Source organism: Anarhichas minor, unplaced genomic scaffold (genome assembly GCF_050575085.1).
Source record: "Anarhichas minor isolate MPS153535 unplaced genomic scaffold, ASM5057508v1 ptg000032l, whole genome shotgun sequence".
NCBI classification, from domain to species: Eukaryota; Metazoa; Chordata; class Actinopteri; order Perciformes; family Anarhichadidae; genus Anarhichas; species Anarhichas minor.
Window position 1 is genome coordinate 3,225,652 of NW_027466478.1, and position 24,892 is coordinate 3,250,543.

General features: G+C 40.5%; 1 protein-coding gene across 1 annotated transcript in view; it reads right to left on the bottom strand.

Moving 5' to 3' along the window:
• Positions 1 to 24,892, bottom strand: part of grik2 (glutamate receptor, ionotropic, kainate 2) — a 291,149-nt gene that overhangs the window by 155,133 nt on the left and 111,124 nt on the right. The window contains exons 4-6 of the mRNA XM_076105397.1: positions 24,577 to 24,763; positions 18,352 to 18,405; positions 12,458 to 12,631 (exon numbers count right to left, since the gene is read on the bottom strand). Of these exons, the coding sequence (XP_075961512.1) occupies positions 12,458 to 12,631; positions 18,352 to 18,405; positions 24,577 to 24,763 (415 nt within the window). The remainder of the gene's footprint in view (positions 1 to 12,457; positions 12,632 to 18,351; positions 18,406 to 24,576; positions 24,764 to 24,892) is intronic.

Here is a 24,892-nt window from a genome sequence, read left to right on the forward strand (position 1 = left end):
AACTGAATCAAAATTATATTCAACCCAAAACAACTTTTCATTCACTTATTTTTATTTTGAATACATTGCTGTATTTTTCAATGTTCAAGACCACAACTTGAACTTTCAGGTTCACGTTTTTTTTCAAATGAACAAAACTTTTGACCTGGATTTAGCTCCATAGTCTGCGCTTTCTTTGTCAAGGTTGAAAGGACTAATAAAGTTTGCTGTCTTGGTTACAGAGACTCCCTGGTGCTGTTTCATGAATATACAGTAGGTGCAACTTAACTCCACAACTTGATTGGTTGATGCCTGTTCACGGTCCCACTGACCGAAAACAATAAAACGTTTCCTGAAAAGTAAACCTGACTATAGCTTTTTAAGCATATAAACATTTTTAACCAGTTCAGTTTCATTGACACACATTACAAACTAGAAGGGCACTCGGACAGCACAGACCTCCGCCAAGGCCAAAAGCCCTATCTTGCAATGTTAATGAAAGTGAATAAGAATTTGTGTATCCGTCCGGTGGTTTGGATCTACTCCAAAAAGTAATGGTTTCTCTATTGGCCCCTGCTACAACCTTCAACCAAGCTTCAAGGAAATTGGGCCAGTAGCTTTTTTGTAATCCTGCTGTCCAACAAACCAACAAGCTAACGGAACTGAAAACATAAAGTCCTTGGGAGAGGTAGTTAACGGCAGACTTTATGAATGAGGTCATTTTAATTCTATTACCATGAAGCTGTAAGGTAAATTTGGCAAAAGTGAGAACTGGAGAATTGATGATTCTGAATGTATTTCCTGATGTAGCATGTCTTGTCTATTCAAACTACAGCTGAGTGGGCTGCAACATATCATATCATCATCCCAAAATATGAATTAACTTTCATCAATATTTTCATCATTAGGAGGTAGCCATTATAATTAATAATGCACCACTTCATTTTAGAAAAAAAGCATCATTGATCAATCACTGAAGGGATTTGTCAAACATTCCACAGCTTCCTTGAAGATGTTCTGTTTAACATAATTGTACATGGAATATTCACAGGTTTGGACTGTTGATCGGACAAAACAAGACAAATGAAGACCTCGACAAGGGCTCCATGAACTTGACACTTCCGGAAACTTGTTTTGCAGTCTAAATAATTAAGTGAAAAAATACTTAATAAGAAAATTAATCCATATCGTATGTCTTACTTCTGTGACAAATTCTGTGAAGCAGGAGATGGAAGGCCACAAAGTTCCTTCTACTATTCAGGAAATACAGATAGAAAATAGATTGTACTGAACCGAAAGATATCTCTAGTATGAGACCACGCATCCTCTGGGATGGAGGAGCTGGGTAAGCATTAGGGCAGCAGTGGTGGTGTGATTAAAGGGGTCAGAGTTGCCTGATTTGCTTCCAAAATCCAGATTATGGCTGCGTTTTTGCAGTAACCCATCTAAGGGGACGACGGTCAACACAGAAACCTGATGGCGACACCGCAGGGCAAGGAGTCATTCAACCAGCTGTGGATGCTGCTGCTGCAGACTGTGGGTGACAGCAGCACTCAGCTTTACCCGCACAACTGCTACACATCCACACACTTGAACAACAAACATTTACTTTGTTACCATTCTTTAAATATTGTCTTCATATTTAATATTGGTCAGTCTGTGTATGCAATGTAATGCTTTTTTGTGTCTCATCAAATCAAAGGAGAGAACATTCCCAGCTATACAAAGTATGCATTTTATTGTTATCAATCATTCACAGCTTTTGTATCAAGAATTCACTGAGCAGTTCAATAGTATGTTGCTGTCTGCAGGAAACCAGGTTTCTTACTGTATAGGAGGGCTCCTCTATACTTCTGGGTTTGTAATAGGACAACCATTATAGCGTGGGAACCAATGGTTTTATTAATGGTCATAAATATTTATTAATGTTTGTAGAGCTGTAATAAGCTAATAATATAACATAATTTGGGTTGCCAGGTTGTGAAAATTGTTTAAGCTGTTGTTTATTCTTTACATTTGGTAATCATGGAGTTAAATATGAAATTATAAATAAATACTAGCTACTAACAACTGAAACTTTTCCCATGTGCCAGGCATGCATCTACGTTGGCAGACGTGAAAACCCAAATGGCCATATCTAGAGCCAGCGTTGGTTTGTCTCTTCTGGGTTTCTGTAGATCATGGCAGTGAAAAAGAGGACCGTCTCTCTATGAAGATATGAAACTGCTCATTCTAAGTTAACAAAATCATGACGATTCTTAGTTTCAGGTAATTAAAGTCAAAAGAAAACATGGTTATTATTATTATATCTGTCAAGAAAAACATGCGATCGGTCGTGTGTGTGCGTCGTGAGCGAGTAATTGTGCACCTTTGTGTCTGTCCATGATATTTTGTCTGGCCAGTTATGGCTGCTTGTGCAAGGACCTCTGGTTGTTTTGCTGACTCACACTTTTTCAAAACACCTTCTGTTGCCTGTTTTGTGCTACCGTTGACTTCCTGCTGACTCCTCACTCACTACTCTTAACCGGCCCACAGTCAAAGTGGCACATAGCTGAGTGCATCTTTGACCCCTCCATCTGCTATTCTGAGCCCACAGTGGGGGGATAACTGCTGCGTGTTTGGCTAACAGCTAACAGAACTACACACACTGCTGCGTACCTCTTGGCCGCTGCGCTGCGGCTAACTTTTATTGTTTTAGACGGTGTGTTTGCTTTGGGCTCTAACAGCTAACAGAACTGCTGGTACACACACTCTTTGCAAATTAGTTGCTGCTACGTGGACAGACAGCCTGGTGAGTTAAATGTCATTTTTGGCAAGATTATATGACATGTCTTATACGACGACATCGAACTGATTGCCTGCATTCGTCGGTGCATGTTTTTGAATTGAAGTGTGTTTTATGATGCCATACAGCCCCCAGTGTTCTAATGCTCAGAATTAAACTGTCTCCTATACTTCTTAGACTGACAATGTGGCTGAAAAGGCAGAGCCGCCACTCCAACAAGCCTGCCAAGAACAAGGAGCTGAGCTGAAGCCCTGTTTGAATGCTCTCTAATCTGAAGCCCACTCCTGAAACCCTGACATGCTGCTGTACAAACTGCAGAAATAAAAAAACAGATAATGTTATTTTGAATGCAGGTGCGAAAAAACCCTCATGTCAATATTGTAGAATGCGAGGTGTCTCCCACAGTCCTCTGGGCTCACAGAGACCCCGGCAGACACTAAGTGGCTCTCTGGGTGAACTCTGTGGCACCGGAATCACTGTCCTCCCCAAAGCTGCCAAGCACCGCCAGCCTCTGCACAAGTAACGCCAGCTGCCGAAATAATGTCCCAGCAACGTGTCACAGACAAATTCTTTCCCCAACATTTGGACAATACCAGAGCCAGATCCAAGTATGTGAGCCAGAGAGGGGGAGACAGAGAGATGGCTTGATGCACACAGAGAAGCAGATGGAATAAACTAAGCTGACAGAAGCCCCATCTAAGAGGCGGAGAAGGGCACGGTCCAACAGCATCCATCCAGCGCAGAGTTTGGGGCCACAGCCAAAATGGGGAATAACCAAATAGCCTCCACCTAATGACAGCTCTTTCAAACAGCTCGAACTCCAGACAAAATCTCTGGAAGCCTTTCCAAGACAGCACCAGCATCATCAGGGCATATCCCATAATGCAGCACAAAAGCTGTGTGCTTTGGAAAATAGTGAGGCCGTAGAGTGGAGCATGATCTGGGTATCAAACAGGCAGGTGTTTGTATACTGCTGTGTGCTCTGACAGCCACCCGTGGTCCAGACCTGAACTCTGCCCCAGGTCAGCACCCACAAACCCTCCCAACCTCAAAACCAGCCTGCACCCCCACTGACTCATTCGCCCCTTAAACCGGTCCAGGCCATGTTTCCCAGCCTGTTCCGCCACTCAAGGAGGTCTCCAGAGAGACAGCCTGACTGACAGGTTGGAACAGGAACAGGCAGGATAGAGAGGAGAAACCCTCCACCAGCCTCGTCTTATTCCACTTCACTCATCTCTCTTTCTGCCAACTACTCGCTCTTTAACAATTGATCTTTAACAACAGACCGCCAAAATAAAACAAGAGATACTGAAAACATCCTCCAGAGTGTGGATCTAATTATGGCTTACATGTATCGTATGATCTTTAAAATGAGTTAAAACTGTTTTCATCAGTTTTTAAATATTAGTTACAAACAAAACACTGTGTATGCTGTTGTGACGAGCGACTCTTTCTATTAGAAGGAGAAATCATTCTCATGATGTATGATCATATCAGGTGATCAATTTGCATATTTGTTGGTGATGGTGACAGGTTAGTTGAACGGTCACTAACTTTATTTCCCTGACCGTTGTCTCAAAGAGTGATTCCTGTGCGCATTCAAGTAGATGCACCAACGCAGATGCAGCGTGGTTGCCAAAGGCCAAGAATTGGTTGCCAATTTTTCGAAATGATTCCCAATGGCAACCCTTACTGTCAAGCCCATAATGAAAAAAACCACCATGTGCTCATTTTTCAACATCGTAAAATAGGCGCCTTCTCCCATTTCTTTGCTGTGGATTCATATATATATATATGTGTGTATACATCAGAAATGGATCAACATGAGCATTTTAATAAGCTTATCAAATCAACATCATATGACAAATGAAAATAATGCTCTTGCTAAAATGATATTGCAACATTATGTTTTGTAATACTCTACCAATGCTCAAAAACACTGGATATATTTTTAGTGAATAGTTCAAAAGCAAAGATTTGTGTCAGACAATGACTCAGATAGCACAGGAAGTAGTGTTGTGATGTTGGGTGTCAAAGGGACTTTGATAGATGCTGTTCTGCTTGCATAAAAAGGTAAAAGCAGATTGTATGCATTTGGCAGTGTGTTTGTGTTATTATTATTAAAAAGCACAGTATATTGCCTCCTCACAGTTTTGCAATATATCAAATGGTAAACCCTGTATCATGACATGTATTGTATTGCCAGATTCTTGCAAATACACAGCACTACTATTGAGGGAATGTTTGTGGAACGGGCTCTTTGTAAGCAGCAGTAGCTGTTCTGTCCCTGGACACATCTCATGGCCTTCATCAGTAAATGGAGTTAGCTCAGCTGGACATACATGTGACATGATCATTTAAAAACAAATATGGCTTGTTTTGTTGTCATCATGTGACTGAATTTTTTTTTTTTAGCTATGACAATGTCAATTATAGCTGAACAACATACATGATGAAGGCTGCGTGATTAAAAGCTCCAAATACAAAAAATGTAACCATAACTACAAAAGGGTATACATTTCTTTCTGCAGAGACAAGCGGTAAATAGACGGCTATAGGATTAGTTAATATGTTATGTATGCATTCATGTGCAGGTGACGATTTTTATGTTATAAATGGTCTTCAATAATAAAAAAATGAATTATTAACGTAAAATACACATAAGTAAATACAAGTAGGTTTGTTGGCAGCCACACAGTCATTGCAAAGTGCAAACAGGTTTTTGGCTGGTAAGCCTTCTGCAGAGCCTCCTGCTATAATAACATATTTCTCATATGACTCATCCTTTCACGGTGTCCACCATATGCCTGTTTGAGTGATGCTCAGATAATATGAATCCTGGAATATGTCTGATGTCTGTGTGACATTTTTTTTCATAACTCTGTTTGGATCAGACTTTAAATGATATCTGTCAAAAGGGAAATAGCTTTCCGTCACTGCCTCATTTAAATGTACCCACAGGTCTGGCACATTTATGGTAACACGGGAACAGAAATGATTGGGCAGCATTGCTGTGGCTCTGAATACCAACTGTGTTTTGGAGCTGCAACAAACAAAGACACGACCTTGATGAGTAAGGGTCAGCCCGTTTGCCCGGCCGAGGGTAAAAGTTAACATCTCCAACTTATCCCAAAGAGATAAATGCAGAAATTACAGTCGTGCCTGAGTGTTTTTTTGAACCTGTTTCAATTTAGCAGGGTACACAATGAATCAGACAGCAGCTTAAGCAATTAACAAGGAGAGCCATTATGGTAATGAGAGCGTGGAGCTTGTAAGGTCACTCTCGTCGTGCATGTTAAGCCACGACTCTGGGCAGGGATTCTCCGCCGCAACACATTAATTGAAGGCAGCATTAAGGAATGAGGTGCAGAATGAGTTTACCTGATTTGTTACACAGAAACATCTTCTGGAAAAAAGAAAAAGAAGTCTCTGGACCAAACTTCATAGGTTCACTTAATCTCGTTCAGACGCATTTTGGGGCTACAAGGAGGTTTGTGTATCTGGGTAGATGGCAGTGAGAACATTAGAGAAAGAATGAAATGATGCTTGTTGGAAGATGTCGTCGTGGAAGCTTTAGAACAGCAGAGACCTTGTATGGTCTTCAGTATTGTGGGAAAGTGGACCATGAGTTAGAAATGATTTTGTCAAGCTATGAAATCCAAAGTCAAGAATGAACTTCCACACTCAGCTGTGTTAACAAACTCAAAGTGTTCAACTTCTTTATTCTAAATCAATGCAGTAACCACATGCAATTTATTATAACATGCATCCAGTGTAGCAACAATTCCAGTTGGAGGATTGTTGAACATTGCAGCACAAAAAAACAGAAGAAGAATACCGTTGGACATTAACAGATCTTATAATTCTTCACAAAGCTTTGAAGATATACCTCCTGGTTGTTACTTCATGTTGTCTACATTTTGTTTTCGTGCCCCACATGGTTCATATTCACTGAGTTTCAGCAGTGGGTGATGGGAAGGTATTTTATGGAAATAATGACACTGTTGGATTTTCATATAAAAATCAATGGGTTGATCAATTACACATCAGAATCAGAACTGTTTATTGCCAAGTATGGTACACATACAAGGAATTTGACTTGGTGACTGCTGCATAACAATAATCAAGACATCATTTCAAAATAGAAAAATGTTAAAATTTACAATAACATCAAATTCACATTAGCAACAGCAGAAGTACTGATTCTGTTTGTGTCTGCCCAGCACAGTCTGTGCTCTTCTATAAAGTCAGTAATTAGTAAGTAAAAACTCACCTTGACACAACATATTAACTGCTTATCTCTCCAAATAACTACAGGGATTAATGCCTGATCATGGAAAATGAATCAGTAAAATCACACAAATTGGCTGGTAGGAATGGAATCACTCGTTTAGTGCACAGTAGTTTGAGTTCTGTATTGTGAATATGAAATGTATGCTCTATACATATACCAGTCATTCCCAAAGACACAGGTGAACGCAGGGGATTTCATCAAGGCCAGCAAATATATTTGCTGAATTTCCTCCATAGTCATATTTAACATTAAATGTGCAACCACATGAGGGAGCCTGAATGTTCGTATTGCTCTGATCATTGAAGCCTACTTATAACATAGAATCTGATATGAAAGGCAAGGGTACATTCTGTTTGTTTAACTAATGAAAGGAAAGGAAAAGAATGAGAGAGTCTGTTAACTCCACCTTATGCATTTATTTGGTCTCATTTATAAAGTATTGAACATGTGTATATGTTTTCAATAACGCATGAAACAACGTTGTGATTTATCGAATGTATATCTCTTAGAAGCAGTTGGTTTACCTCTTCAACTTCATAGAAGGTGATGTGGTCAGCAACGATCATTCACGCACAGTTTCACTCTGCTCATGATTTAGAGCAGTGGTCCCCAACCACCGGGCCGCAGACCGGTACCGGTCCGTGGGTCATTAGGTACCGCACAGAAAGAATAAATAACTTATATTATTTCCGTTTCATTGATGATCAGAGTCTGAAAGAAGTTTTATTTTGAAAAATGACCCGATTCTCTCGCAATTTCATCCGCCTGTGGCTCTTGACATGTCAAGACGCTCGTCTCGGTCACGTGATACGTTACCTCAAAAGTTAAGCCCACAAACTAGAGAAAATGAGTGAATAACTTTTGGAGAGCTTCTTTGCAAAGAGGAAAGGCCACTAAGGAGACAGAAGAAGAGCTACAACTTCCAAGAACATGAAAGCTTCATTTAACAGACAATATCAGGAGTCTGATTAAATATCAGGAGTAATTCTGACGCGCCAAGCCCGCTCTGCAGAATATGTGGCGACAGAGGAAGATCAGCTGCTGGAGATTGTAAATGACGGTGGCCTTAAAAGTATGTTTGAGACAACAACTCTGCTGGTGTTTGATTAAAATCAAGGCTGAATATCCTGAGATCACCACTAAAGCACTGAAAACTCTGCTTCCATTTCACACATCCTATTTGTGAAGCGGGATGTTCTGCAGTGACGGCAATCAAAACAAAACGGAGTAGACTGGACGTCAGGAACACACTTCGGGTGTCTTTGTCTCCCATTACCCCCAGATGGGACCGTCTCATTGCAGAGAAACAAGCTCAGGGCTCCCACTGATTCAGCGTTATTGTGAGTTGTATTCTTTATGCATTTTATATTTGTTTTCATGCCGATCGTATCATTTTATTTCGTCATGTTTTTCCGCCACACCTTGAAGACCGGTCCGTGAAAATATTGTCTTACATGAAACCGGTCTGTGGTGCAAAAAAGGTTGGGGACCTCTGATTTAGAGTGTTAAACAATATTGTGAGTCGAGTCGGGATGATTTGTCATTTTTGAAAAATGGGTCCCCAAAAAACTAAGTTTGGGAACCACTGGTCTGTAAAGAGTCCTACGATGGGAAAGACAACAAGAGTGTCCATGTACAGCACTTCATGCTAACAATCCCACAATGCAATCTGCTTTTAGGCTGCATCATCACCCGACAGTGATGATGATGATGATGATGCTTAGTGTAGAAAAACAGCTGAGGGTGTGTTTTGTAGAGTATTGACTGAGTGAAGGAGGGAGTGATTTCAGATGCACATATAGTAAAGAATGGGCCCTCAGTGAAAGGTAATGTAATGCATTCGTACCAACCATTCTTCCTCATCACTTAAGAACAAAGTCACATCTTTTATTGTGGAGCAGTAGTTTATGCTCCAGCAGAGGAGCGTCAAGTTGATCCATGCATCACAGACTTAGAGTGCTGCTCAATCACCGTCAAGACACTTGGTCAACAACACATATACGCATTTCAAGATTCACCAAATTTGAACTGGAGCTTCTGCGTAAGCTCCACAAGTGAATCCACTGATTGCAGCAGCTCTGTTGAAAAGATGAAATGCTGCTGAGACTAAATCTTCAGACTAACACACTGATTGAACAGTTGAACGGTGTCCCTGACAGGATGGATCCAATGTTGGATTGCATACGCTATTTAGGAGAAGTAGCAACTTCCTAATTGTTACATAGCATCAACTGTGGCTCCGATTGTATTCTGCAATCAGCCATAGTGTTCAATCTGTGATCCCAACCACTGCATGTGAACCAAGGTGGTGAATGGTGTGTGAAAGTGAAGTCTCCGGACTGCTCACTCAGTGCTTTCTGTCATGATGTGCGAGTCCATAAGTTACAGCACATCAGCAGTTCACTACTTAAGCACACAAAACCGTAAATACAGCACACAAATTAAGCTGTCAATCAAACGTTTACAGAACCTTTCACCATGTCAATATGCATTAGCTGCTGACTGATTGCCATTTGTCTAATTAATCAATCCCCACCTTCAAACTCATATGCCATTAATTCACTGATAACAGGGTCACCGCACACTCCTCACACGCATAAATCTCTGCCTGTCGCTGTCTAAAAATAACCACGGAGCTCTGCTGGCATGATGACTCTCTACAGCACATAGCGGAGTAAAAGAGCTGAATACAAACACAGAGATGATGAGACACATCTTTGTGTTTCCCTGGTTTCCTCTGGGTTATGTGGACTTAAGACAGCACATTGACTCTCAGACTCCATGTAGCAGCTATAAAGGCCCTCTGTGAAGGTACAGTTATTACACACACAGTCCGTTCCGGGTCTCAAGTGGGAAACAGTATTGATCGAGCCACAAATCCAACAAAAGGGGCTTAAACTGAGTAACACCCACTCTCCGATATCAATCCAGAAACATGACTCAGCAACATTTTGCTGTTAAAGAGAAAAAAAGCAACAGAAAGGAATCTGTTATTCCCCAGAGGTAAGCCACTGTTTTCAATCAGCAGCCAACATGTTGCTGCTGCCGCCGCCAGTGCTTTCCAGCTGGAATCAGACCAAGCGGCTACATCGGCCTAACGTTTAACACCTAAACAGTGCATGTGGGAATAAAACACAAGGACTCTGATTTCACTTCTGCCTTCCCTTCACCCACTCTCTGCATTTCTTCTTCTTCTTCTTTCATTCATCTCATTTCTCCTATCTCCTCCACTACTCTCTTTTCCTTCCCATTCCTTGTCTCTGGTGGGTAGATGCTTTTTGGCACGGTTCCCAGATAAGAGATGGTATGAAAGCATGTGTGGAGGAACAGTTATTACAGGCAGTGTGCTCAGATCAGAGAGCTTTCAGATCACAGTGACAGAGACTCTTATCACACCCGGAGCTCACAACTCGGGGCACTAAGGTTTTCCATTTGACTCCCTCAGGACGACTGACACGTTACAATAGGAGATGCCACAGCACATCCGTTGTAACAGCTCTATCGTGTCCAGAACAATGCTTTTGATGACTTTATGTCTGTTAAAAAGCTAGCCAGTCAGAGAAAAAGGGGAGAAGCACACAAAGTTTTGGGGTGGCTGTCTCAGTTGTCCATTACAGGTGCCCCATATCCCCCATAGCAGTGTTTCAGTGGCTTCACAGGCTTGCTTTAAGGTTCTGATTCACTGACACTGAAAGCACTTTTTGAAGCATCAATAAATAGATACAGTTCTATTTCTACACATCCATAAATCTACACAGACACTGAGCACACACTGAACACAACACGACCCCCTCCGGTTCAGAGGCAGAGCATCTAAAGCAGTCTGTTCTTTAATAGCCACATTTCCAGGATTACTTGGAGTTGCTTTACTGACACGCCGCTGTGTTTCAGAAACAATAACGTTGTTCTTCATACACTTGAACACACGTTTGCAGCCCATTCATGATTGATCTGGCAACTTTGTGCCTATACTTTAATCACTGTGCAACGTCAAGCTGTTCTATTTCTATTTCTTATGGTTTTATATAAAGCCACAAAGGTGGTATTGTCTAGTTTCTCAGGAACAAGAGAGAATCATTTTGGATTCTTTATTTTCAATGCTTATTTCCAGAGGGCATGAATGAGGACTCCTAATGAGATTTGAAGTTGTTCTTTCATATCTCTCACTTATGTGTTCACTAATGGTTCTCTTATGATTATCTTTTATGATGTATTTCTCATGATGTGTATTTTGTGATGTGTCTTGTTGTTGCTATATACTTTATTAACTGTTTTTAAATGAGTGTTTTTAATGTATGCTACATCTGTACAGAGTTAATACCACACTTTAATTCTACTTCTCCAGTTTATGAACCAATATAGTTGCGCCCATGCCCCTCATTGGACACTCCCCTTGCTTCTCTGCCAGTCTGGGACAACAATTGGCCTTAAGTCACATGACCATATACCCAGTCCATATTTGCTGGTGTGCCATTGGCTAATATGTGTGTGCATGTATATGATTGGCTGTGTGTAATGTTTTTTTTTACCTCTGCTGTGTTTCTGCTTCATAACCAACCCATTTGAATGTTGTCTGTATGTGTGTCATCATGACCCCGATGAAGGCCACGAGTCAAAACGTGTTGGTCTAAACAATAAAGTTGTTGTCTATATTGTTGCTGACCTCCGCTCTTAATGTACTATTTCTATTTTTTATCTGTACTTCCTGAATAGTAGAAGGAACTTTGTGGCCTTCCATCTCCTGCTTCACAGAATTTGTCAAAGAAGTAAGACAATTTCTTTTTTTAAGTAGATACAAAATAAAAAGGTATCATCAAATATTAATTCTATGGCAATTGCATAAAAAAGAGAGTGTATATAGACAAGAAAAGCGCAGTGCGAGTCATCATAGAGTCGCTTGACTGAAGGACGTCCGCCGGTAGGATAGAAGCGGCTCGTGTCCAACAGCTGCAGCAGAGCCAGAATGGGACCAGCCACATGGTTGACACCAGTGGTAAGTTACTGTAAGGTGTCTAGCTTTGATGTATGCTGTCTGGGTGCAGTTTGCATGACTAACTCTTATACTTTACCATCCAACAAAATGAATAAACCTACGTGGAATGGAGTACTCACAGGCAACAACATATTTTATATCTCTTATATTTACATCTTTTTCTTTGATCCAGATCAAATGAACTGGACTACAGATGTAGAAATGACATCAGAATACAAACATGGAGACCATTGAAGCAAATTGAATGTATTGGTGTATGTTCTCACCAATATACTCAACAGACCAATGGGAAACAACCTCAGTTTAACTGAGCAGATTGATGCTATGTCATGAAAACTCTTCTCTGACAAACTGTACGGAGGGATTCATTCATTCACTACTCATTTATTGTGTTCATGAGACTCACGGTCATGAAGCCGTCCAGTAGACCAGAGTCAGGTTTGGGTGGAGCCTGCAGGCGCTCCATGGACCATTTCTCTATGATGGAGGCCACTTGGCTGTTCTCAGTGTTGAGGATCCTGAAGCCCGTCATGTTCACACCACTGTATCGGTAAGGCTCCACGTCCAGTGCAAACAGATCCTGGGAAGTCATGGAAAATACATTAGAGAATTCTTTCTATAAGAGACACACTGATATTTTATATATCATCAGCCCTGCAGTTAAAAGTCATTGAGAAAAAGCTAAAAAACCCAAACTTAGCTAGCAACATACCCAATGACACCTCAATGTTAAGAATGTGTGCTTGGTGCTAATGGTTATTCAGAGTGGGAGGTGTTATTTCAGGCATCCAACAGGGTTCCACAAGCAAAAGTCTAATTCATTTTCTCAGTTATGGACATGGCACTCTGACTAAAGCATAGGTAAAAACAATGAACAACTGTGTGAGAAAATATCTTCAGTCAAAGGTACCAGTAGAGAAGGAAGTTAACCATGACTCCAAAAGAGCATTTTTGTAAGAAACATCCAACTACTGAGCTTCCAATTCTATTATTTCCCCCGCTAACATTTAACTTAAGCTAAAGATTCTGATGCAGAGACCTGATCAAATGTGTTCCGTTCACAACTACAAACAACACAGCTACAAAGTAATATCAACTTCTATCAACTCAAGTTCATTGGTATCACAGTGTTTAGAGCTGGCTGCTATACCAGACTGACTGAACACAATGAGTCAAAAACGAGGTTCAAATGATTAAAACCAGTACACTTAACGATAAAGAGACCTATACTAACACCTGTGCTCACCTAGTGTATTTGTCACTTTAGCAGAGAGTGCACTGAAGTACTGTGTATTGCAGCACATAACTCTACTAAAACCACAAGCTGTCATTTGTATTGATTAAAACAATATACAGAATATGAATGAATCAGCTTTAGGTGTTGGTAGGTGTCTTGTTGAACATTGGACAGAGGCGTGTTAGCTGTTTCCTCTGTTGTTTAGACTCCAGCTCTGCCATCTTTTTATCTTGAGGCCTTTTCATCGAAGGCGTGACAGATTATCGTAAAAGTGCATTTAAAATGAAAAAAAATTAAAAGTTCCAACATATTTGAGGCAAAGGACCAACTAATAGGGTCCTGTTGACAGAGCAGCGTCCGGCAGCCTGCTTGAGGTAAACCGCTGTGCAGCTTGAGCTACTGTAGGATATTTTGTTTGAGTTCCTTCTGGTAAGCAGTTACGCAGTGTAAATGTCAAGAGCTTTTATTGTGAAAGGTAAGAATGAAAGAAGTGGATTTGCTCTGCGCTGCTTTTGTCATGGTTGAAAGGAATAATAAAGTTGCTGTCGTGGTTCGGACTACGGAGCCTCGCTGTCGTTAAACACTATAGTGTACTTATTGAATATGTCTTTTCGCACGTGGTTGGTTGATGACTTTAGTTGCAGTGTGAAAGCTCAGAAAATAAGTTAGGTCACTTTGTCACCACATAATATTCGTGTTCTGTGTGAAATTACTCACAACTAAAAGTATAATTAAAAAATAATGTATTGACCAAAAAAGTAATTGCATGAAACAAAACAAGCTCCTGGTGTGTAAAGGCCTGTACGCTCACAATAAATATGTATTTGTTTAGATATCTCTTTAAAAATAGAACTCACTAATACTACTAATAATATGTTTATTATTAGAATGATGGTGTTAAAAAGTAATGCTTTTATAAAATCAAATGGACCAAACTGTATTAAATACAACATGAGAGTGATGAGCCTTCAGTCAGGCCCATGATGACCAAGCCTTCCATATAGTATTAGACAAACACTTAACACAAGGGAAGTGAAGAGTAAATACAAAAGAGGCAGGAAAAGGCTGCCATATGTGGCCTCAGTGTGCTGCTTTCTTCACTCTGCTGGGAGAATTATGCTGTCAGCACTGGACTGTCTGCCAAACTCAACGACCACTGTACATCCACTCCCTCACTCATTTTGTTTTTCGCTTTTCATCTTCCCAAAAACACCAGAGTTATCTCACATAAATTGGGGCTGTAGAATGGCTGTGGAAAGAAAGTAAACTCATTTAGATGTTTTATTTCAAACCTAAAGAAATGATTCTTTTTAGCCTCCATGATGAAAAGCGCAGACAGCTGAAAACGGAATTATTCTGTTTTCAAAGGAACTTGACATTAAAAAAGTAGAGGTCAGGGGGAGGCGGGGCGAACACAGAGTGAGAGACAGTGTTATGATCCTCTTCAGGATGAGAGTGGGACGGGACTTCAATAAGAGTTTTAATTCAGTCAAATCTTTTGACGTGCAGTCAAGGAGCTTAGAATTATGCCGAGTAATGTGTGGACATATGCAGATGTGTGTTGTTTTACATTTTATTGTGTGGACAGAGAAGCAGACTTTCTTCTGAGACAACCAAAGGCAAGGTGACTTTTACAGCTGCGCAATATCAGAGCTACAGACTGAAGCCAGGCCTTCACATTGAGGTCATAACTAGATAGTGACACCATCTTCTGCCTCAGCTCTCTTTACTCCACAGGAAGTACTTGTGCTTTCACTTGTATGCCGAGACTCCGGATGACACTCTGTATTTACAGATTTCAAACTGGCTGTCACCATTGTGAAAAAGAAAGCATACTGCTACAAGTACTAGCATGACTACTGCTGCTGCTGATTATTAATAACCATCCTAATAACAAGAGGCAGAGGAAGAAGTGGGGGAGGAAGCAAAGGGAAATATGAGGCAGATAAGAAACTTGAAGGAAAATAAATGAGGAAAAGGGAGATAAAGAGGAGGGAGAAAAATAAGACCATGGCTGTATTTTGAGAACTTGACCTGCAAGGTCAATGCATTTGTCATGTGACTAAAGGGGGTAGCTGAGCAAGTATTACTGTCTGTGCAAGCTATTAAAACAACACTATCTTATAGATCTGGATAGGAATTTCAAAACGTCACAAAAAAGGAAGTCATTTACAAAGGAAGTAAATTGGTGAATATGCTTGAACATCAGACAAATCTTTTACTGAGTTATGGTGCATGGTGCAGGGAAATCTGTATCATTTATTTATTCTTTTATTTTTCCAAACAGGTCGCAGTGTAATATCCTTGAGGATGAGCGCAAAATATTCCTGATGTACAAGTAGAGGTAGTCTGTCGATGTTTGGTGCAATGTGTACCATGAGCATATTTCTTGTCTTTTTGCTACAATGGTATTGAGCTTCGCCCTCTACATTGTGTGACATTTCTCCAGTTAGACATTCTGACCTGAGCTGATGGAAGAAAACATGATGTTAGACCTGTTAAACAGAAGTTGTAACTTATATTGAAGGGGTGCTTTAAGTGTGTTTTTTAGAACATGATGAAGTAGAAGTTTTTCATAAAAGTATAATGTCATATTTTTGACATGACTCGATGGTGGTGAAAGACAGCAGGCTAATTAAGGTTTACCACAGATGTGTCTTTGCTGTAGAGTTTGACTCATTGTTGAGTCTTCTTCTTACAATACAAGTAGGTGACCTAGCATGGCTACCAGAGAGCAGCCTGCTGACTTCTTCTGCTGTCTTTGTCTAACACATAACACCCGTCTTCCTACTCGTTCCTGCTCAGCACGTAGATTTTACACTGTTTTGCATCAAAAATGTAATACAATTCTTCATACAAAGAGTAGCAATATAGCCGTTTGAAGTTTCCTGCCAACAGTTTTATAGATGTCTCTTTCATAATGCTGGTCTGTGGGGAAAGGGGGGCTGAGGTTCAGTAGGTCAAGACGTTCATCCACTAATCATAGTGTCTCTAAGTAAATAAATCTGCCCGGAGGCCTTCAGAATTACAAGTGAATCCATGTGCAGTTTAAGTGAATGGGGACAATATTGTTGATTGTCATAGTGTTCAACCAATCAGATCTTTAGTTTGACATGTTGGGCGTATTCTTTGACGTGCCAGAGCCTGCTAGCTGGTCTACAAGTACGTCAGCATTAACGTGCAGCTCAGCATTAACGTCTTGGTGTTTGGAGCTGTTTGGAGCTACGCTATGCTAACCTGAGGTGGCTAACCAAGGCAGCAACACGACACCATAGCCCGACAGGACACTCACAAGCTACGGTGCTTTTGAAAACTTTTGCTGAGACCCGAGTGGATCTACAACTCAACGTACACGTTCGCAGGAGGTCCTCTGACTGGAACTGAACTGAACCGATGTTCTGTACAACTGCGTCATTAAACTCTTTGTTAACAAAGAAAGGAGGATGGACTTTGTCTTTAAGTGAACAGCAGCTTTGGTAAGTGAAGTGCTTTTGTGTTTTTACATCTGCAGTAGCGTTACTACTGTTAGATTTTCTATCTTGTCTTTTTTATGATATGGTTAATATTGTTCCCTCTGATGTGAATAATATTTGAATGGTTTGTGCTCTTCAGTGTGCGGTGGAATATGCGTGTTAGCGCTGCAGGTTTGCTGGATTGATTTGTTGCTTTGTTGTCATATAAATATATGTGACTGGTTGTTGTGAGTTTGTTCTTGTCATTGTGTTCATTACATTGATTTTGACTATATGCATTGTCCGTCATGTGTCTGCACTCTGCAGTTAGTGTATTTGTAGATGTTGAGCTTCATTTTTACACAAAACAAATAATAACCTGTAGGGGTTGGGGTTCGGACATTTGGTTCTCTGTTTGGGCTTTTGTTTTCTTTTACGTTCGTACCGAACGGTTTAATATGAATATGTGTATTGTTACACCCCTAGAAACAAATAATAACCGTAGCTGTGGCTCATAATGAGGTTATTAGGAGGTGGCTCAACTGAAGGACAGCACTGAAGGCCCAGGTATAAAACACACGGCCCGCCACTGCAGCATACAATATGTTGGGTTAGGGTTTCTACTGGGACAAATTGGCAGCAAGGCTGACTCAGTATGTGAAACATCCATGAGGAAGACAAAATATGAAGGAGGAGAAGGAAAAACACAGCTGAGAAAAGAAGTGTGAGTTAGATGAAGAGCATTTAATTTAAAGGTACTATGAGGAACTTTATTGTTGTGATGATTTTGGTAGTCAATGTGGGAAAAAAGGCTAGTGTTGCCTGGCACCAGAGTCCCTTTAGAAAACCTCTGATTTTACTGCAGCAGGGTCTAACAGTCTTCCCTGTGCAGTCCTGGATCTGGTTCTCCCGTGCCTCCCTTCCCTCCAGCGGGCCCAGCTTTACCACCCTGGCTGCCAGCAGCGTGCCATCGGTGTTGGCTCCCAGCTTGGCCAGGGCTTTCCACCTCCCACCGGAGCTCCGACTGCAGGTCGAAGGTGGTAGCAAAGCCCGATGTGGGTCTGACCGGTAGACTGGTTGCTGCTGGAGGCCCCGCTAGAGTCTGAGCTGAATGAGTTTCTGGTGAGCCTGCATGATTTCATCTGATAAATCGTACCCGGTTGCACCGATGACAAGCATTAAGAATAACTATATAGCTACAGCTGATCTATCTTCCTGCTGCTGGTTTTTTACCTATGTTGATAGACACATAGAGGCGTCAGTATTAAATTGAGATTGTTTCATAACCAGTTAAAAGATCCTCACAGTAACTAAGAAAAAGAAGAATAGCAGAAAGAAGATGTGAAAGTGAAAGTGAAAAAAGAAAAAGAAAAAAAACAGTTATCTTAATGTCTCAAAGAACTATGCTATTGTTTTCTTTGGCTCTGGAAAAAAGCATTAAAGGGACAAAGAATGATCCAAGGTAATGAATATAAAATGAATAGCGGAGAAAATGAAGATTGAAGAGCAGCGTCGCCTCGTTCTTTGGGATGCAACACATCTTCATGGGGATATGGAGCTCTGAGTTAGACCTGATGACAAAGCGACAGCACAGCCTCTTTCTCTACTTACCAGTGTGGTGAAGATGTAGTGATAATACTCTGTCATCATCCCCATGGCGAGAGCCTAAGAAAGAGAGTGACAGAGGGAGGCAGAGAGAGAGATTGGGAGAGGGAGAGATTTATAAATGAATAGGGAAGCAGATAGAAGATGTTGTCATATGTTCCATACAGGCACACATAGACGTGTCTGTTTGTGTGGCTGTATTACTGGCTGTACTACCATGTAATGTGAAGAGGCATATATTCTGCTGCACTGCTGCAGCCACAGGCTCAGAGATAAGAAACAAACGCCCACCCAAAATAAAAACAGCTAAATAAAGCATGTAGAGAAATATGAAGGATAATACATGATTCTATAGACAAGGGACATCTGGGACCTCATCCCACAATAATGAGGTCCAGGGTGGAGTTACTGTGGGATATTGTTTAGAAGCTGGTGTTTACAACCTTTTGAAAACAGCTAGTGAGGTGTGATACTTCTGCTATTGATTTGACAATATGATGCTTTTAGTGCTGGCTCTGTTTGGAACAGACTTTACTGGCACAGACAGGAACAGTGCAAGCAGCTCATCAACATTTCTCCCTCACAGAGTGGTATGTGGAGCAACAATCAGTTACAGTTTGTGTTTAGCATTTTCTGTTTATGTTAATGCAGCATATTATCCCAAGAAATATGTCTGCACAAGACGATTTACATCCCGTGTCAATGTGGGAAATAGTGTGTCCTTCATATAGGGAATGTAAAATAAGGGTGTGGAGGTCGGGTGGTGAATGGCTTCGTTTCACGCTCGACTTCCATGCAGGTGACCAGAGCTCATGTCATGTTGAAGTTCATGTTCTAACCACAATCTTTCCCCTACCCTACCAATGATAGAGTTGCCTGAAGATATTGCAGAAAGTCAGAATTAACAAATGGAAATATTGCCATTGGACGCAAACAAAATATTTATTGAACATAAGTCAGCTGTTGACATTCACAGGGCTGACGCAAAGATTCAAATTCACACCACTAATGATTAGATTTCAATAATATCTATAATATCCAACATATCATATTTGAGGCCCGAGCAAGAAAAGGAAATAGTTTAAGACACGGAAAGTGCATGGAACCTATTGTTTTTGTATAGATTATAATAATGTTACTGCAAAATCACATTTTTGAGTGGTTTCGGTTAACTGCTAGTCAACTCACGGCAATTAGTCAAAGCTAGCGAAAAGTTGCAATGCTCTGCAGTGATTGGCAACGGTCAAAAGGAGGTTCAATACCCAACCCTATTTGAGTTCAAGCTAAATGGAGACTGAGATTCACAGGCAGATGGGTGCAGTGTCTTTATGGAACCCAACTTTCATGTTGAAGATGAGACTTAGCCACAAGCAAAGCTCTCAATTTGCCAGTCAATCTACTGAATGTCCCAACGCTCAACTGTAGTCAAAAGCTTTGTGTAGACCAAACAAAAACAAACCCCTCTCACGCTGCGGGGACCAACTGGTCTGGGAACACCTTGTGATCCCTGAGGAAGAGTTACAAGACACGTCTGAGAAGAAGGACACCAGGGTTTTACTTTAGCCACAAGCAGCAAATATGAAAGGATGCACAAGCAAACATTTAGTTTGCAAAGAAAAACACTATAGACCCAGTGCTCATTTATGTTTGAATAGTTTCACCATTTAGAAGAAAAACCACATGAACACCAGAACTGAATCTGAGCACAGAGGGGGAATCTGGATTAATGGGGAAACTACATTCGGCTCTGTTGCAGCTCCATTTTCCCATTTTAAGTTGATTATATCAATGTAATTTTACTTGACTGTCGCCTTGTTCACGTTCAGTGTGAGTCAGACTTTTGTCATCTGTCTGCGATTGCCTTTCATCTTACCAAGCGAGGAATATGTAGTCATTCGCACCATTACCAAGGCAATCTGTCTCTAAAAATGCACCTCTGAGATGAGATTCTAAAGTGGAACCTTTCTCTGCATAATTCTATTATCATCTAGACTGTGTGTGTGTGTGTGTGTGTGTGTGTGTGTGTGTGTGTGTGTGTGTGTGTGTGTGTGTGTGCTGGCTGTATGCTACCCCATCCCGGCTGTAGGGTGCTATATGGTGGTGTCAAAGTCCTGTCCACCGTGCAGAAACTCACTAAACCAATATGAATTACAGATTAGGACTGTGTGGAAAGGATGATTAAATAGATAGGAAGGGATAATGGCTGCTGGTATCAGGTGGGAAACCTTGAGAAAGCCTCCAGCATTCTATCTGAGAGCCAGCCCACTCAGTAGTGATTCACATGGTGCCATCTCCTGGACCTTGTGATAACAGAAGAGTGCCGTTAACCTTTCAGAGCTCATATTACGTTTTTTATGTCACTTGTGGGCAATGAAAACAAATCACGAAATAACTTACATCCTGTTCAGTTATAATTACTGTTCAGGTTTAAAACAATCAAAATGATCAAAGAGACTTAGTTTAGCTCCGTTCAGGTTTAGGTTCAGACAGCTTTTCACTTTTCAACTCGCCTTATTTGCTGGACTGTTTGTGAAGACACCCAATATTCAGACAGTGCAGATGATAATAATAATAATAATACATCGATTTTCTATAGCGCTTTTCAAAATACCCAATTATTAAGAACAGTGTTTAACTATCAAAGTGTGAAATTCAGTTTTACTGATGATCATTATTGCTAAATATTCAGTGAAAAATATGCAATTGGGAGATCAGCATTAATGCTTTCTAGTAATCCCTTATAACGCTACATTGTGAACAACACATCTGTGTTGAAATCAGGAGGAGGAGAGCTAGTTATGTTTGCAGCACCAAAGCTAACAGCTAACGTACAGAGGTTCCATTGGGTTATGTGATGATGCGTTCAAGCTCTGGTCAGTAAAACTGAGTAATGGGAGAATGTTAATTATAATGTTATCATGATTCATTATAATGTCATCTTATCAAATTTTGTTTATGGCAAGAAACGTAAATTAATACAATTGTTTGAAGGATATGTTTTCACAGCAATATAAAATAAATATTAGGAAATTATGATCTGTTTAACTTCCAAACTCTAGCTCTAAGCAACTGATTATACATCGTTTAAACTACTGTTGTCAAGATGTTTTATCAATAAAACCACAATGTGTTGCTATGCGAGTACCCACTATAGATGACAGTAACATTTATTAAAGGATAACATTTCGCAGGGCGGTTGAAATGATTTTTAAGGACGGTGGTTAAAAAAATCAAACTGCCTAACAAGTTACAGAATTAATTAGCTTTACTTGCAAAGGAAAGTCAATTGTGATTAGCTAACCACAATATTACATGTGATAACAGGCTGTGCTACCCGTTCAGGACTGGAACATCCACAATGAGAGTTTAGCATAATTCAAATACTGTACTTTAAAAGAGATAACTAGCTCTACCCTGCAACACACAAAAATGTTGCTCCTTTGTTTCCATATGTCCCGATAGTGCGTTTCAACTCACACTCACTTTTAGTGCCAGAGAGCTACAGCTGATGAAATCAACAAGCGACCCGATCCACGGTCATTAGCTAACAGTCAGAGGCCTTCTTTCGTCTATTCTGTGTGAAATGGAACTCCCATTATTTCAAAGGTGCCTTTGCATGTTGATGGTAAATCCGCCTCCTTCAAAGTAAATGGTTAACGTTGGAACCATATTTTTAACAACCACAGCTGGATGCAGTAAAAGGTCATCGCCAAGTTTAAATGCAGTTATTGTGAACAACACCCATGAATGTTTGCTTCTTTTGTTGAAATAGTTTTACGTCAACATCAACAATGTTATATTCTCTCCTGACTGTTCACTTCAATGTTCAGCTGTTTATTTTCTGTCTTATTGATTTTCATGAAATCTGTTTTGGAATGTGTGAACCCTAAATATAGACAATGTAAATAGACCATTATGTAGTTTTGGAGTATTTAACAACACAGTTTTCCCCTGCTAGTCTTTGTGCTACACATCTTTGGACAATCTCTTTTCCAGACATGTGAATGAAATTAATATCATTTGTCACCTGGCTGCCTTGTTGTTTCTACATTTGGGGTTAATGGCTGGTAGCTGTTGACGGGTATGACAATCTCTAACTTATTGGTGCGCTATGTAATGAGATCATATCAGGACAGTGAAGTCTTTCATTACATCCCATTAGCAGGGTTTCTCTCTGAAATTATTAATGAGAGTATAGTCCTTGACCTTCCCAAGCAATCTACTACTCAGGCATTGATTAAAAACCCTGGGAGAGTGACAGAGTGCCGGGGGTGAATCATGTTGTCTTTAATATTTGATAAATCCTGCTAGCACAAGAAATATGACTGCTTGCTAATTGAGTTACTCATTGCAAAGTTCCTCTTTTACGCCAAATGACATTCTTGCGCTGCATGGAAACGCCATTGTGTGGAATTGTGAGAATAGAGCTAATGTCTAATGTACAAGGACAAACTTTTCCTTGCAGCGTTGAATTCACAACTCTACACATGCAACTGATGAAATGTTCTAACCTTACTGTTTACTAATGTGAAGTGTCATTATCACAGTGTATACGGTCTGTGTTTCACACTCGGATCAAGAGCATGTGAAGGAAAAGGTATCCCAGAAGAGGATAGAGTGCCGTTAACAGGAGCCTGTTGTGACCAGGATACTACTGGAATGAATTAGATCATCAAGTCACTAATGACTCATAAATTAGACATAATTGGTGAAAAAACTATTCGTAGGAACCATGTTTACTTTATGTATTATTATTATCATTAGCAGCGACAGCCAGTCCAGACCTCCATTGTGGTGTCTGGACTGTTTGGCCAGTCTCCATCAAACACAGCATTCCCTGGTGGGAAACCAGTGAGGGATGATGTCCTTGTGCATGGGAGCAGAAACAAACCAACCCTGTCATCAGATAACAACATTTATAACGGACAGTTCTGTGGGTTTTACAGATGTACCACATTTGATGGCAATTTTATCAAAGAAATATTTCTTTCTTTGATATCTCTGCAAGTGTCCACTATGGTAACTTTAAAGTTAGATACAGATCATGGTTATTGCAAATAAACTATGGAAAGCTTTCATTAGGATTGGGCAACTGAAACACTTGTTTAGAGTGAGGGAAGGATAGTGGTTTAGATTTTAAAAAATTGGATATGATCTCTGATCATACACACACATCCATCCAACACTGTGACCTCCATAGCTTTACTTTCCAGGTCACTATATAAAGCACGGGTCTCCATCGAGTAGCTTGTGAGCTGCCAGTAGTAGTATTACTTGCAAATCAGCTGTCGATTAAAGGTGTTGCGCTGCTGTGACGCCATTAAGTGATGTTAGCTGACTAGTAAGCGCTCACCAGATTTAACAATGACAGCAGAGAATAGCCAGGCCAATAAAAGGCAAAACATATACTGCTTTCATGAGGAATGGGTAACAGAGGTTGTTTGTTTGCACAAGTGTCTCATTTTACATTTTACACAAAGATGTACCACTTCACCAAAGTCCACAGCAACGTTTCATGGGGCTTTCTGAATGGTAGCAGAGAAGGTAAAGGAGCTGTTTACTAAACTGATGAAGAAGGCTTCCTTTAGTGGTGCACATCCTAATAAAACACACAAGGCCATTGGCCTAAAGTGGGATTGTAATAGAGGTGATGACTGCAGTGGCTGCAACGTTATTAAAGAACCATAAAAGTAAGACAGAAATGAAGTCTGCTACATGTACAACTTGGTGTCATGAGCAGTTTTCCACTTTCATTTAGTAAAATTAGCTTTTAGAGGAAAAACGTTGGAGACCCCTGATATAAAGGGTACTCTATTGCCTGTGATGGCACTGAATGTTAGCTCAGCTGCAGTTTGATGTTAAAATGTCCTTAATCCTATCAAAAGCTAGCAACTCTGATTCTGCAGCCTGTTTGAAAAAAGACAACAATCTGGCCAGATATGCAACATCAGCTGAACCTTATAGGAAGGAAACCCACTCCACATAATTATACGGACAATTTCATGTATTGATGGTACAAAATGTGTCAAATTAAATTGTTAACACAAGTAAAGCCACAGTTTCAAGAGCCACAGCAAAGTGTGCTTTAACAGACAAAATAAAGAGGCTGTCACAACTCTCTCCTGCTGTAGTTTCCACTTGAGAACCGCCGTCACATGGATGTAAGAACACAGGTGTGTAGAGCTGCACCTACAACTATGTACACACACACACACACATACACACACACACCTGCTTCAGTATCCCAGCAGCCATTTCGTGGCCACAGTCAAAGATGATGTGGAACTCCTTCCCTCTCTTCATCTCTTTTAACAGTGGCTTAGCATCCTTGGTCTCTGCAGGCAGCTGCCGGATCTTTAACCGGATGTTGTAGCGGGATGGCGCCTTTATAAGTTCTTGCAACCGAATCAGACCTGTGGGGAAAGCAACAATGGAAAAAACATACATATAAAAGTTATATTTTACCCCATTGAAACTGGTACAGTCTGGCTCCCACGAGGGCAATGAATTTCCAAAAAGGAAATTTCAAATTTATGTACTTACATTT